The sequence below is a fragment of the Apostichopus japonicus genome, chromosome 12 (genome assembly GCF_037975245.1).
Source record: "Apostichopus japonicus isolate 1M-3 chromosome 12, ASM3797524v1, whole genome shotgun sequence".
Classification (NCBI taxonomy): domain Eukaryota; kingdom Metazoa; phylum Echinodermata; class Holothuroidea; order Aspidochirotida; family Stichopodidae; genus Apostichopus; species Apostichopus japonicus.
Genome location: NC_092572.1, coordinates 29,714,345 through 29,728,532, shown reverse-complemented (window position 1 = coordinate 29,728,532; position 14,188 = coordinate 29,714,345). Strand labels below are relative to the sequence as shown.

The following is a 14,188-nucleotide window of genomic DNA, read 5'->3' as shown; positions in this document are numbered from 1 at the left end:
TTGGATATGACCTTTGACCAACGTAACCCATGTGCGCGAACTATTACGTAATTACTATATGATCACTCTATTCAACTCAGGCTATTGTATTTTATGTTCTGTGGTAATGGCTTGTGTTCGGTTTGGAAATTGTCACAGGTTTTTCTCAACATGTTTTGTTTACCAAGGAAGCAACCGCTATGCCAGAATTACTAGCAAAATGGGAACTAAGCGGTTTCATCCTTGTGAGTTGATCGGACAATGTAACTTAGGCCTACTTTAGTGTAATACTAGTTAATATCTAACTAGTAACACTAGGCCTAATGTAGGCTATATCATAACATGTACGATGTGTGCCTATTGCAAATTAGCCTAAATTACGCTACAAACCTAGGCAAATTCTATACTACAATTTATCAACTAAAGTAAGCTTAGTCTATGCATACATGTTGTTGCGGCACCATACCAATTGCGTGGTAAAAAGTGATGTTAAAGGTCTGCTGTATAGACCCCAACTGTGGCACGCTATCATGGGAAATGTTTCTTGAAATAACATAATTGACCTGCCATGCTCGTTAAATGACCTCTTTTTACCAATTTGCCTGCAATGCCTGCCACAATATTTTTCTTGAATGAGGGTCTTTGTGTGAATGCTGTATGATTAACTACACTGTAGACATGACCATATTTCCACACCGTGTTTACACAAAGACTGAAAGAGCCTAATGAATGGTGTTAAGAAGCTATGGAGGCTAATTTTGTAAAGCCTAAGGTTGATTATCGACCGTGTCAGGTCAATAACGTAATCACAAAACTTTCCTAGCTATAGCGCGCTATAATTGGAGCCAATAAAGCAGAGCACATCTGTGATTGGCTAGAAATATGATAATTTTCCTTATTTTCGACCCGAAAGTTTTGCCTCGCCATTTTTAAAAGAATTAGCATAGCCTACACTACAGTAGCCGATAATGCAAGACTAATAAAAACGGTCAGTTTCTTTATGTTTTAAAATCTCAGTCAAGAAAGAAATTTAGCCTTACCAACAAACAAAATGAATGATACCAACAACATATTCTGAAATTTCTATCAAACTCCATCCTGAAAGACAAAAACAATGCTTGATGAAAAATGAATTTTGGAGATACAAACTGCAAAGCTGCTGACTGGTAGTGAAATTCTAAGACATGTCTCGCAAAATGTCAGTGTCAAACGTAAACCAACATAAATTTGGCATGAAAAGGGAATGTTTTTGGCCTGCGTTCAAACACTTAAAATGAACCACTAAGTTACATTGGCCCTAACATAAAGACCATATAATGAACACTATGCATCATGGAATGCTTGAAGTCTTTTTCAGAAAGAAATGACATCAGGTGTACATTCAAATCATGGTCCCTTTGCTGTATAAACTCCCAGTTTAAGCCATTGGAACAAAATACATTATCTGGCTGGAGTCTAAACGTAACATTTTCAGCTAATTTTGGCAATCATTTCGCCACTAAATACTCCCAACATTTCTACTAATTTGCAACTATGCTAATGATGTTCCATTAGAAATATATAACCTTAACAATGGAAAAAAATCACCATGAAAATCTAAAGATGTTTTAAATTTCTAACAAACTGCAGCTAAAACTCAGAGTGGCACAGTTTTGGCGATGTCAAGTTCTATTTGGTCAACTTATCCTGCCATTGCAGGCCTACTTATTCTCGGTACTTCTTATAATTCGAGCCACAAAAACATGTTTTTATCAAAATGATTCATGCTATTTTACTAAGACCTACTGTATGTCCATTGTTTGTTGAGAAGTTGATTGGTCGTGATTGCACCTACAGTAAATTACATCAAATTCAATCAAAAGAAGAATTGTGGCAGTTTCATTGATCAACTACAGCATTGATTCATTTACTCAATTAGTTGGTGCTATGCATTGATTTCCTCAATTTTACAAGGAACTTCATAGCTTGACAGGGTAGGGGAGTGGATGGGTGACTGACTTAATTCTATATTTACATTATATCATAGATACAGTAATACAAGCCCAATATATATATATATGTATCTTTTGTACTCCTCCTTTTGTAATCAAGTTAATTACCTAAGTGTACATGGTGTTCACTCTTGTCCTTTGTTCACTAAATAAGTCTTATAAATAGATAAACTAATAAATAGATAAATAAATAAGATAAACAGAAAAATAGATACATAGGAAAAACTCATATAGATATTTATTAGTAAACAAAAAGTTTGTTTTTCTCTCCACGGAGTTTGACCAAGTGCTATATCAGGAATTGTTACCAGCATCATCCTGTGTTGTTCCTTGGCAAGGGTACTGTGTGTGATCATTTCCTTCCATTCTGCTGAGTGTTTTGAGCGATAAATTGCTACTGTACTTTGTTTGACAGGTCGATTATGTAAGAGAAATTTGGCTCTGAACACAACTCTGGGGTTATAGAGATAATGTTCATATGATGGAGTGTTTTAATACGCAATGGGGTTGTAGCCAATTGGACGTGAAACGGGTCACCAGAGAAGTAATTTGATGGAAAGGAATAAATGCTGAACGTAGCATACGCCTATTAAAAGCCCCATTGACTTACACACTAATTCACAAAATTACTAAATCACAAAAGTAATGTGGTCTCTAAGTCTAGGTAGAAGTTTTCACTAGCTAAACGCTACCCATCACCAGATAGCTGACAAGTTGGCCTTTCATGGCATCATCAATTTTCTGTACCATGACAGTGCAGATTTTTGCTATCAGAGCCTGAAGTTTTTTCCACTTGTAAACAAACCTCTTCACTCAGTAGTAAACAATTTTCGTACGCTGCTCCTGGGAGGCCTAAAGGGGTCTGAAATTGCCTCAATTTTTTTCACCACATGTACTTCCATTCATGCTCTTCAACATGCAAGCCCCCACAAACTAGATCCTGATTGATAACAGGTCAACAAAAATGTTCTCCTGCTGCTTTTTGGCACTTTTCCTGAAGGAGAACAATTTGGGCAGATGGATATAGACTCTAATAGGAGTATGCCACCTGAAGTGTAATCACTCATGTAAATGTTCTTTTAGATGATTTGAACATGTGTGAAACTATAAAAGTTCCATTTTCTGTTATCTATATGCCCAGAATATTTTGCAGAGTTTTCATTGTCAAGAGAAAAACAAGGAATTGTCTAACTCCTTGTGATCAATATTGTGCATAAATAACTTTAAATTCAACCACTGATATTCTTCAAAAGACAAACAAGTTTAACAATCTACTTAACTTTGATGATTAAATGTGGACACTTTCTTTTTCTCATTTACAGCCGAATGCCCAGTACAATAATTCTATCAACTTCCACCAATTTTTTGAAAATAATACTGTTTTCTATTAAAAAAAAAAGAATTGTTTTTAGAGAAGTTATAAACTAGACAAACTGGACATACAGGTTAAAAGTTAAACGTTTGTCTGAGAAGACCAAATTCCTGCTTGGACAATTAAAATGAGCATTTGGAGGCCATCTAGTAAACAACTAGTTATTAACATCACATTTACGTAGCATGGTAAGACTAAATACCCCCAAATAGGTATAAATTGGTGTAATGCTCCATCACTTTGGAGATTCCTAAATATCTTTAATGAAATATCTTAAATGAATTGTGAAATACTTGAAGTCTTGAATTTGGAATAGTTTGAATAAATATGAAAAAATGTATTCAGTTGCAGTAAATTACATTTTTTTCTGGAAATTCCCAAAATAGAAGAATTCCCAAAATAGATGTCTCAGTAATTTCTTGTCTATGTTTTTTCATTTTCCTCAGCCCGTGGAGGTCAAGCTGTTGGGCTGAACGTTGGTGGTAAGTAGCAGTAATGTATTATCAGTGTGTACTGTACTATTCATAGACAACAGAAAACCTTGTAACCATGATAACTCACAAAGTGAAGCTTGGATGAAGTTCATACATGGGTGTAGATCCCTCTTGGTGAGTGCAAGAACCCTATTGAAATTGGTGGAGGTCAAAGGTCAACAGGTCAAATTCTGAAAACCTTGTTACCAGGATGACTCACAAAGTGAAGCTTGGATGAAGTTCATTCTTAGATCCTTCTTAGTGAGTACATGAATGCTATTGAAAATAGTGGAGGTCATCTGAGGTCAGCATTGGTCAAAGCCTAAAAGTCTTGTAAACACTATAACTCACAGTGTGTGGCTTGCATGTAGTTGATACTTATATGTATGCTTGTACTGTATGTAGATCTGGACAATTTTGTGTTTGCAAGAACTGTAAGGTTTACTTTGGAGGCTGAAGGTCATGTGAGGTCTAAAAACCCTGTAAGCACGCCAAAAGTAAGCTTGCATGAAAGCCGTTCTTGGTGTGTGGATCTATAGTATTGAGTACAGAATCCCTATTGTTCTTCTGTGGATGTCGAATGTCAAGAGCTCTAATTGTGATTTAACTGTTGTAATCACAATAGCTCCAAAAGTAAAACTTGGAACACTCTACACTTGATGTGTGGATCTGCAAATTTGGCAAGGAATTAAGATGCCCTTTGGTGTTCTGTTTTCCTCTACTGAGTGTGGGGTAAGGGTGGGGAGGGGGGAGGGAGGGCAGAGATTGGGGTATTAGTCGTCGCTCTTTTCCAATCTCATAAAGAAGTTGATAAAGAAACTTGAATTTTGATCAATGCTTGTACGGTCATATTTACAGTATGTGAATGAAATTAACATAACAATAATGTCCATAATAGTCATTGGATCATGGAACTGTCCAGCAGTTCTCTCTTTGGATTGAATAAAGTTTGACGGGTATGTTCGGTCAAGCAATCGCAATCTTATCTAAATAGCGTAGATTTGATAGATCAGAGGTTTGATACTGCTGTATGTATTGTACACTGGGTAGTTGTGGAGAGATTGACTTCTTTTATACCATCGTTAAGATGGATGGTATTTGGTAAACTTGCAAAAAGTTGCCATTTTCATGTGGTCTATTTCTCACTCACAGGAAAGTTCAAGATTTACAAAGAAATGATTCCGGAGTTGGTGGTACCAGATTTGAAAGACTTTGCTGTGAGTAAACTTTGGTGAAATGGTTGTTAATGCATTTGGAAACAGCAGATTTCAAGAATTAATGCCATCACGGTATTTCAACTGAAACCCTTTTTTTCTCTCTTTTATATACCTCACTTCGCTGTGTTCGCTGTTTATGTTTGACCCTCGGGAAACCTCAAAACTTAGTCATGAAAGACCTTAGCCAATTTGAACCTGCAAAAGGTTAATCAGAACATTGGTGATGATTCCTTTCAACTAAAAAAGAAAATTTGGTTCTCTAATTTGTCAAATTATGTGATGAATGTTGGAACCTATATAGATGGTGGGGGAGGGGGGAGGGGGGTGTTTAAAATGTTAACAACAATCTCTTCCCCACTTCAATTTCAGTTCCTCTCCGTAACTCTGCTCCACACACTCACCAAGTTTGCCTGTTCTTCCACTGCCCCTCAACCTCATCATTCACACTGTGAGCATGACTCTCACACAAATCCCCCACCCCCTTCCCCCACCCCCTTCCTCCCTCTCCTCATTTGAGCATTGACCAAAGCTGTTAGCTTGCAATCTGAAGCACCTAACCACTCACATCCAGTACGCCTCCCACCAGTTACCCCTTAAGAGGCACATATATCTGGTCTACTGATGCATGAGGAGTGTCTTCTGCAGTGTTTTCTTCAGACTCATTGATTGGTTTGTCTGTCCATGAGTTTGTTTGTTTGTTTATGTTTATTTATGCATGCTCAGTTACTTTTGTCACATCTAGACAGTCAGATTGCATATATATGTTATCTTAGCTGAAAAAAAGGTTTTTTCTTTTCTTTTCCCAAGACAGTCGACGGTCCTACTTGTCAGTTATTTTCTCTTTCTGTAAAGCAAGTAGAACACTACACACAATGTACATACAATGTACGTACAATGTATACAATGTGCGTATGTACAATGCAGTATACCTTCATAAAACACCAGGTGTTATGTCAGAGTTAAGAACGTGATATGATTTTCTCCCAGTAAATCTGAATTAGGTCATTTATTAATAACAAATATCACCCCTCCATCCTCTAACCTGCCCCCGCCCCCAAAGACGAAAACAAAACGTGTACTCTTGAGGTATTAAAGGAATTTGAAGAAAAAAACAATGATTGAAAGATTTCAATGAAAGTAGAGGATTTGACAGAAGCCATGCTTGTGAGTGACGTAAATGGACAAACCTTCTTAGTGTCGTGGGGACCACCCACAATGTCTTTGGTTTTTATGATTTGCAGCTTCATAATCCTCTTAGGTTTTAACCCAAAGAAGAACTAGAGAAAAACTCTCAATATAGTCAGGGTGTGTTTGTTATCTAACACAGGCATGTACGTTTTGTTTTGTTGGGCACAATTTCCGGTTTCTAGTCAATTATGTCAAGTGCAGCCTATTGTATTGTAAGAGAGGACAAAGCAATATCCGGCTACAAAGGGATTCTAACCATCGTCAGCAGTTACCTTGGTGACGCAAGTTTGTATTTTGAATATTTTCGAAACTGACAATTGAAAATGTATCCACATTTTGGGAGGAAAAATAGATCATTTCGGTGTTTTGTTATTCTTTGTAGAGATTTGATTTGCATAAGTGACCTCAGATATTCCCATCCCTATTTACCCTGTAGAGTTCGCGACCAGTTTTTTTACCATCGTCAATAGCCAGGTGTTTATGCCGTGTTCAGCATCCCTTATGGCTCTTATACTATCCCTTCATTCTATCCTACAGTTAATGCCATACGTCTCGCTGAGATGTCCTGACAATACAGAGGAACCTGTCACAGCCAAAGAAATATTTGACGCCTGCCTCGCCCCTCAAATTACAGAAAACTTCAAATCAGGCCCCAAAGATAAATCACGAGTAGAAACGACGGATGCAGAAGAAAGGTGATAGAGGGCGCTATAACGGAACTCATGTCATACTTGGTATCAAAGTCTTGCACACTAATCAAGGAGGTGGAGATGCTTGCCAACGTCTCAGATACGGACAAGGAGCAATTCCAAAGCTTGTCAGCCATCAGACTGTATTGGAGTTTTGTATTAATTCAGTTGAATTCTTAAACTTGCATCTTTGTGCATGTGCTCTGCGTTTTATCCAAACCTGCGTAGTGTCTGATTACGGAAACTTTAAGATGCCATAAAAATATTAAAATCTTACTTGTACATATAGTGTCGATCTTGCAACAGACTGACAAATACCTCATAAGTGAGGAATTCAACATTTTTATTCACTTAATAAATCACAGCAATGTAATATTTTGCAGCAAAACAATCAGGACTGTTCACACGCCAGGATGTTGTCGTTACAACATTTGTAGCAAAATGATAAACAGATCAATATTAATCTTGTCAATTCAACATTTGGCAACAGAAAGTATGAATTACTGCAAAATTGCAGGGAATTATCTTAAGGTTTTGACAGCACTGACAGCCGACCAAACACTGCAGGACTGATCACTTCTAAACTCAACTCAACCGTCAGTACAAGAATCTCCGGGATGGTCGGACAGGGTGCATGTGCGTAAGATAATCACCTGATCAAGATTTTGCCAGTTTGAAGTCACATCAGCTTCAGTCGGGAACATGAAGCGTTTTCACGACTGGCAGTCAGCAGTTGATCGGACTAAAGCTGTACTGTATTAACAAATGGAGCTGATTGTAGGCGACGGTTGTATGTCCGTGGGATTTCACAATCAAAACCTAGGTCACGCCGGTCAAGTCAAATAAGTCTGGGCGCGATCAGTCATGCGGTGTGCGGCTGGCTTTAATGCAATATTGCAATTCATCATATTGCAATTCATCAAACTAACACATATGCCTGATGTTTCACCAAATAAGGATTTCCTAGCAAATTATGAATGAATTTGATTCAATCCTCAACATATTGTCATTTGGACACTTTTCACACTAGTATTAAACATAGTTTAATGCAACTTGGAATGTTCCAAATTTGTTGGCCGTTTCAAGCACTTTCGATATTGAAATAAAGTAAAAAATAAGTCAATCTAATGACTTAAATTGTTATTAATATGTTTGTTTTGACATGGCAAATATCTTTTTTGGGGCAGGAGGATGCTGATCATTTATAAACAGAGAATAAAATAGAACGATTCATGGACAAAATATATCATTTCTTCTCATTTCTTTATTCGTGTATCTCTTCCTCGACCTTCATTTGAAAGAATACCTCTCTCCTTACTACAACATTATATAATGTGACCTCTTGTATTATCCCTACTACATGAATGGGCTGTTCTGGAAGATATTAACTAATGAATATTCACACTTCAAGGGATGTTCCACTCTTCTGTGGGTATTTCATTTCTACCATTCAATAATAAAACCAAATTCTACAGTACTTCATGCTACTACATATTACCTCGGTAACCAGTATTACCATCCAAAATACAAACTGATCAAGCCCAAATCTGTACCATGCACAAATATCGATACCTAGATACTTTATCATTCCCCATAAACTTAATGCATCCTTTGTCCAGAAACTGAAATGTCCAAGATTTAATCCACAGATAAAAATCCTTAGTGTTATTTTATGCCTTGAGATGTCAAATATTTCTTACATACCAACTGTATTGTTGAACATTCATAGCAGTTTTTTTTTTAACCAAAAATGTTGGTGTCCCACTTATCACGATTGCTATCCAGGATATCACCTATCATTGCCTAGTTTTCACAATAACACTGGAAAAGAAACTTGTTATAACAATAGTACTTTATTATTTTTGTACCTCACACATAAAAACTGTGCCTCTTGTTTTGAAATGAAAATAGCATTTGTGACCATACGAGCAGAATAGAGTAATCATTGATTTTCTATCAACATAAGTGAAAACAAGTAATTTGACAAGTAATTTCAAACACAATCTTGAGTTGTCCAGATTTGCTACTTAATCAGTTATTCGAGTTTGTAAATATACATGCCAGTACTTTGACATTGTTCAGAAAACTGTTTCCTAACTTGCTTTAAGTATTTCAACAAGTTTTGCAAACTCAAATACTCGCCTTAAAAAAAGGTGAAAATACAAATGCCTATCTTTCTGTCTATTTATCTAGCTCCCTCTACTCTCTCCACTACTAGCAACAAATTAAGCCAATGCTGCCCTCATTCCTAACCAGTTGCCATGACAATGAGCTGAAGGTGAATCTTGATCACTACAATCCCACTGCATGTAGCGTTCTCTTCTTTATTATAAAGAAGAAAAGCAAGTTCCCATGCTCTTAAAACTTACAATAAACACATCGAAAAATACCTTTAGAGTCAGCTGACAGGAATTCCCTTTCATCAAAAAATATACTTTAAGTAGATACAGAATATACAAGACAGTAGCCACTTCCCTTCCCAGTAGCCACTCCCCTTCCCAGTAGCCACTCCCCTTCCCAGTAGCCACTCCCCTTCCCCCTCCCTGCCAATGACCCCAAACTACAATCTTTGTCACCGATACTTAAACTCTACCATTTGGTCTATGAGGTAAAATATTTATGGTAGAGAAAGTGACTACGCTGACAAAATGATTTGAGTGTCCAAACATACATCCAGATATATGCTATAATTATAACTTATGTCGTATGAGCTACATTCACACATCTTGTGGAATGACAACCGATCCAGTATTACCCTCCAATAAGTCCAAACCTGGTCACCTGTGTTCACATCTCACCATCCACATTCTACTGTTACCCAGGGAACAAGTTTGCTAGAAAGTTCAAAACTGAATTCAAAGAGTAGAAATCGACAGACATTGAATTACTCCTGTATCATGCTAAAATTTGATGGCAAGACAGATTCATACTCTGAAAAGGCTCAAACACAGCTGCATTTAAATGTAATTCCTTACGTTTACAACCATTATGAAAGAAAAAAAATGCTAAATAAAATTTGTGCATTTAGAGTTGCAGCACATTGGTTGAGCATATCCCCAGGGGTGGGACATGTATCATCCATACCCCTCCGCTTCACCCCCGTGTAACTTCCCCTCCCTTCCTTCCATATGTCACATGTTGCCGATGTCTCCACCATCCCTACTCTTCAATTCTTCCATCTTCCTCACTGGACCAATTCTGGCCATTCAGTGAGACCACTAAATTTGCCATATTTAGTCATATATTAAATGCCATACATAGTGTGGCATGAAATTGCATGAGATTGCACAATGGTTCCCTTAAGCCTTTTTTTCCCTTTATCTACTTTCCATAATAAACTTCTTGTCCTGGGACTACTTTTAATATTAACATACATTGTCTTTCTCCCTATACTCGAACCAGTCTCCAAGTAATATATACATTCATTGGTAAAATACATCCTCAGAAATAATGAAAAAAAAAACAAAGATAAAACAGAATGAAATACATGTTTTCAAAAAGATCTCTCAAATGTACACCTAAAACAAATTCATTGAATGCAGATGGACAAAATGTAGTTGTCCATTACAAACAATAAAACGTAGTATATTAACTATTAGTGCTGGTTAAAAGATGTTTGGCGTCTATTACAATCATGACAACTCCACAACTTTCTATATACATCCATCATTTCTCAATTCTCCAATGGAATTTTTCGAGAGCATTTTTCAAAAGAGAAACGGGTTGCCAAGGGTCTACTGATTGACTAGCAAATAAAGTACAACAACAGAACGATTAAAAAAAGAAGAAAAAATATCAGATAATTCTTTAATTTATGCCAAGAACAAGAAAATAAAATGAAAAACAGAAAAATTAAAAGCAACAATGTTCACATTATTCAGTTCTTTTTTATTGGGAAGGGGGGGGGATTTGAGGTTGGGGGGAGGCAACTAAATTTGCACTGATCAGAGAGATAGGAAAGAAAGATAAAGAATTCAGGAGATAACAAATAAACTTTAAAAGTACTACCAAATATGCTTCACATCTGATCAAGTAACCTACTACAGAAACTTGCAGATGGACAATCTGCTCACATTCTCTATTCTGCATTCTATTTTACCACTGTTTTATTTTTCCTCACCTGTCCCAAGGGGATGGCAGAGGGACAAACTGGACTATTTCACAAGGGTGACAGAGGGGGAGGTACGGCAAAGGCAGTCAATTTGTTTCAGACAAACAAGCATAATAGGACGTTGGTCTTGCTAGTCCAGTGACATTATGGTGGGGGTGGGAGGTGGGGATGGGGAGGAGGAAAAGTTTGGGGGGGTGGGATAGAGTCTGCTTTGATGATCCTACACACGTTGTAAATACGATTAGAGGAATTCAGTCAGGATTACATTGTACACTATATAGAAGCATTGAACACTATATAGAAGCATTGAACACTATATAGAAGCATTGAACACTATATAGAAGCATTGACCAATCAGTTGGACAAGAGGATCTAAATCTGTGGGTATAATTAATGCAAGAAAATTATTACATTAGTTCAGAAGTCGCCTAATACTTTGATTAATTATAGTTTGATTAATTATTGGATTTGGTGACAAAAATGAGCAGCATTGACAATTCTGCAGAAGAAGAGAAAGTGTTGAATAGTTTAGCACACTTTTAGAACCCTTAATAACACTGCTGATGAATGACATGATCCAACAATATCCTCTCCTGCATATTCATGATCCAACATTATCCTCTCCTGCATATTCATGTCACTGACCTTTATTACATTATACTTATTTCTCTTTCCAAGTACCAAGCAAGAAAACAAAGTCTACCATCCCCTTTCATTCCTGAGCCTCCCCCCTCCCTCTCCCCACCCCTTCCAATACACACACCATCTTGTTATATGATGCAGATTTAGTTGCATAAACAGTTGTTTTGTTGCGCAAAACAGATGAATCAATAATGTATGATTTTGAGGTTTCAATTTTGCAATAAGTTTAAGCAGATCAGATTCATGAATTTGTTGGGTTTATTTGTGGCAGTATTCTAGAAATTTACCCAACTTGTACAGGAGATGTTCCTATTACACTCCACAAGATTTCCTCTCATTGGTCAGTCCTGAGGGTTGCTTTATTTGAATATGTGACAATCTTGGGCACAATCACTCTAATAAAAAAAAACAAAGCAATTGTTTTTAAGGCTGAGCTTTCCCTCTTCAAAGTGACAATGTGAATTATTTTCCATTTTAATCCTTCTCATCTCTAAAACTACTGCATCAAAACCACAACTTGACAGACACGATGCTAGAGAGAATACTGAGCGAAAAATAAAGATTGGATTTAAAAAATGAATTCTAAACTGAATTTACAGAAATGAATACATGGAATGCAAACCTTGGTATTCAAGTACAATTAAAAAATTGGTTTTCCTTTCAGCTAAATCTTTTGATTCACTTATATATTTAAACTTCCATTCATATTGTATAAATGAATTCGCTTTCTATCAAATCGTCGACCAGAGCGATGATTTTGCTTTCTCTGGAAACACACGAGCTCTCCACACACATTAACACAAAAATGAAACAATTGATAGTGTAGGGACACTTTGCACTCAGAAACTGTGCAGGTGGGTAGCCTAAACAGCCACTTTGAATGCAGCAATGTCTTCATACGTGCAATAAATAAGTACTCTGTTAAAGTTCATGTCAAGAATCATAAAATATCATAAAAGAGATGAAAAATGCATTGCACATAAAAAATGACAATACTTGGGGAAAAAAATTGCAGTTTTGAAAATTGTACAATAAAAAAAGTTAAACATTAATTTAGTGAGTTGATCGACGACCAGTTGAATCCAAGAGTACAGGAACTAACAATGAATGGTTCTAGAAAAACACAAAAACTGTTAGAACCATTGTTTGGCAAAGTAAATGCAGGTGGTGGAAATAATTCTTTTGTCATAAATGTCTGGAAAAGTTGATTTTAAATTGAGAAACAATGAATTGCACCACGAATAAACAATGAGAAAAAAAAACAATTGCTCAGTTCTGGTTTATACCAAAGGCAGTGTTCCTATGAAGTAAGTTATATGAGTTTTCATAGTCTTTTAATAAGTAGTAATTTTATGTTCAACTTTTGAATTTTGTACTTTCTTTTTTTTAGGTATAACTTGACTTAACAGTTAAGAATCATATATGGTGACATGCAAGGACTTAAACTGCTGTATAGTCTTTAAAATGTCAATGTTTTATCAATTACTTGCAAGCACTCTTGGAACTTGAAGAGACCTTACACTTTTTGTAACATATTTGTTTGGTCTTTACAAGAAAACCTGAGATAACACTTTAAACAAACCCTGCTATCGTTATGACAGGACCAAATTGGTTCATTTTAATTTTTCATTTCTGGAGTTGACAGGACAACTCAGATATAATGTTGTTGAAATTGTCTCCTAACATTTTCCAAAGAATAAACCAAAACCAACTAAAAGGTTTGCACTAGCAACAAAAAAACCAGTCACTCTAAACTGGAAATTGCACTCGTATGAAATCCCTCTTCAGTTTCTTTTTTCTTTTTTTTTGTAGTTTGAAAAATTCATCAACAATTTCATTTTAATTTTGTAATGCAAGAGCTGTTGGACAATGCTTTAAACGAAGCAAAGAGTTGACGACTGCAGTAGATACAGGAGTTTTCTAACATTTCATGTTTAATTCCTGGGAAGGGCAAAGCACTTTTTTTCTTAAAAAGAACAATGTTACACAACTTTTTTGAGAATACCTTGTTTGGTTATAAATTTCATGTTTGATGAACTTGACGTCAATCTACGCACAGAGGTTGATCATAAAAGGTTTCCCTTAAAGACCTCTATGATGAACAATCTTTCCTTCTACTATTTCCACCACCTTACTTGGGACTGTGTAGAACAGCAGGGCTATATATATTCAAGTATCTTGATGGACAAGGAAACCCACACCTGATGATAATGTGACATACTGTACTATTGAACTACTTTGAGCTGTGTCTTGTGAGCTGAGTTCTTTATTAGTCCCACAAGGTTTTCAACGATCACCAGCATTGAATCCAGATATGCAAGATAATCAGAAAATGGTCACTCGTCTTCTAACTTCAATAGCTTTTTTATCACACACAATCCCCCTCCCCCTCCCCCAAGCAATATTCCTGACTGAAACTGTTTACTTTTAAAAAGTCAGTGTCCGGCAAGAGTAACGATCGTCAAAATCTCCCGAAAAGTACTCACAATAAATTTCTGTCAATTTTAAGATGGTAAATTTTTTTGG

General features: G+C 36.4%; 1 protein-coding gene across 1 annotated transcript; it reads left to right on the top strand.

Moving 5' to 3' along the window:
* Positions 1 to 32: 32 nt before the first annotated feature.
* LOC139977637 (large ribosomal subunit protein mL41-like) lies at positions 33 to 12,218 on the top strand. Its single transcript, XM_071987099.1, has 4 exons — positions 33 to 224; positions 3,789 to 3,824; positions 4,968 to 5,032; positions 6,758 to 12,218. The coding sequence occupies exons 1-4, from the start codon at positions 59 to 61 to the stop codon at positions 6,917 to 6,919; spliced, it is 429 nt and encodes a 142-aa protein (XP_071843200.1). The 5' UTR covers positions 33 to 58; the 3' UTR covers positions 6,920 to 12,218.
* The last annotated feature ends 1,970 nt before the right edge of the window (positions 12,219 to 14,188 follow it).

What these genes read in the sequence shown, in the direction of transcription:
- LOC139977637 (XM_071987099.1), top strand. Translation starts at nt 59, where the DNA reads ATGATCACTCTATTCAACTCAGGCTATTGTATTTTATGTTCTGTGGTA. An exon ending in TGTTGGGCTGAACGTTGGTG is followed by an intron (nt 3,825 to 4,967) that starts GTAAGTAGCAGT and finishes TCTCACTCACAG; the next exon opens with GAAAGTTCAAGATTTACAAA. An exon ending in CAGATTTGAAAGACTTTGCT is followed by an intron (nt 5,033 to 6,757) that starts GTGAGTAAACTT and finishes TCTATCCTACAG; the next exon opens with TTAATGCCATACGTCTCGCT.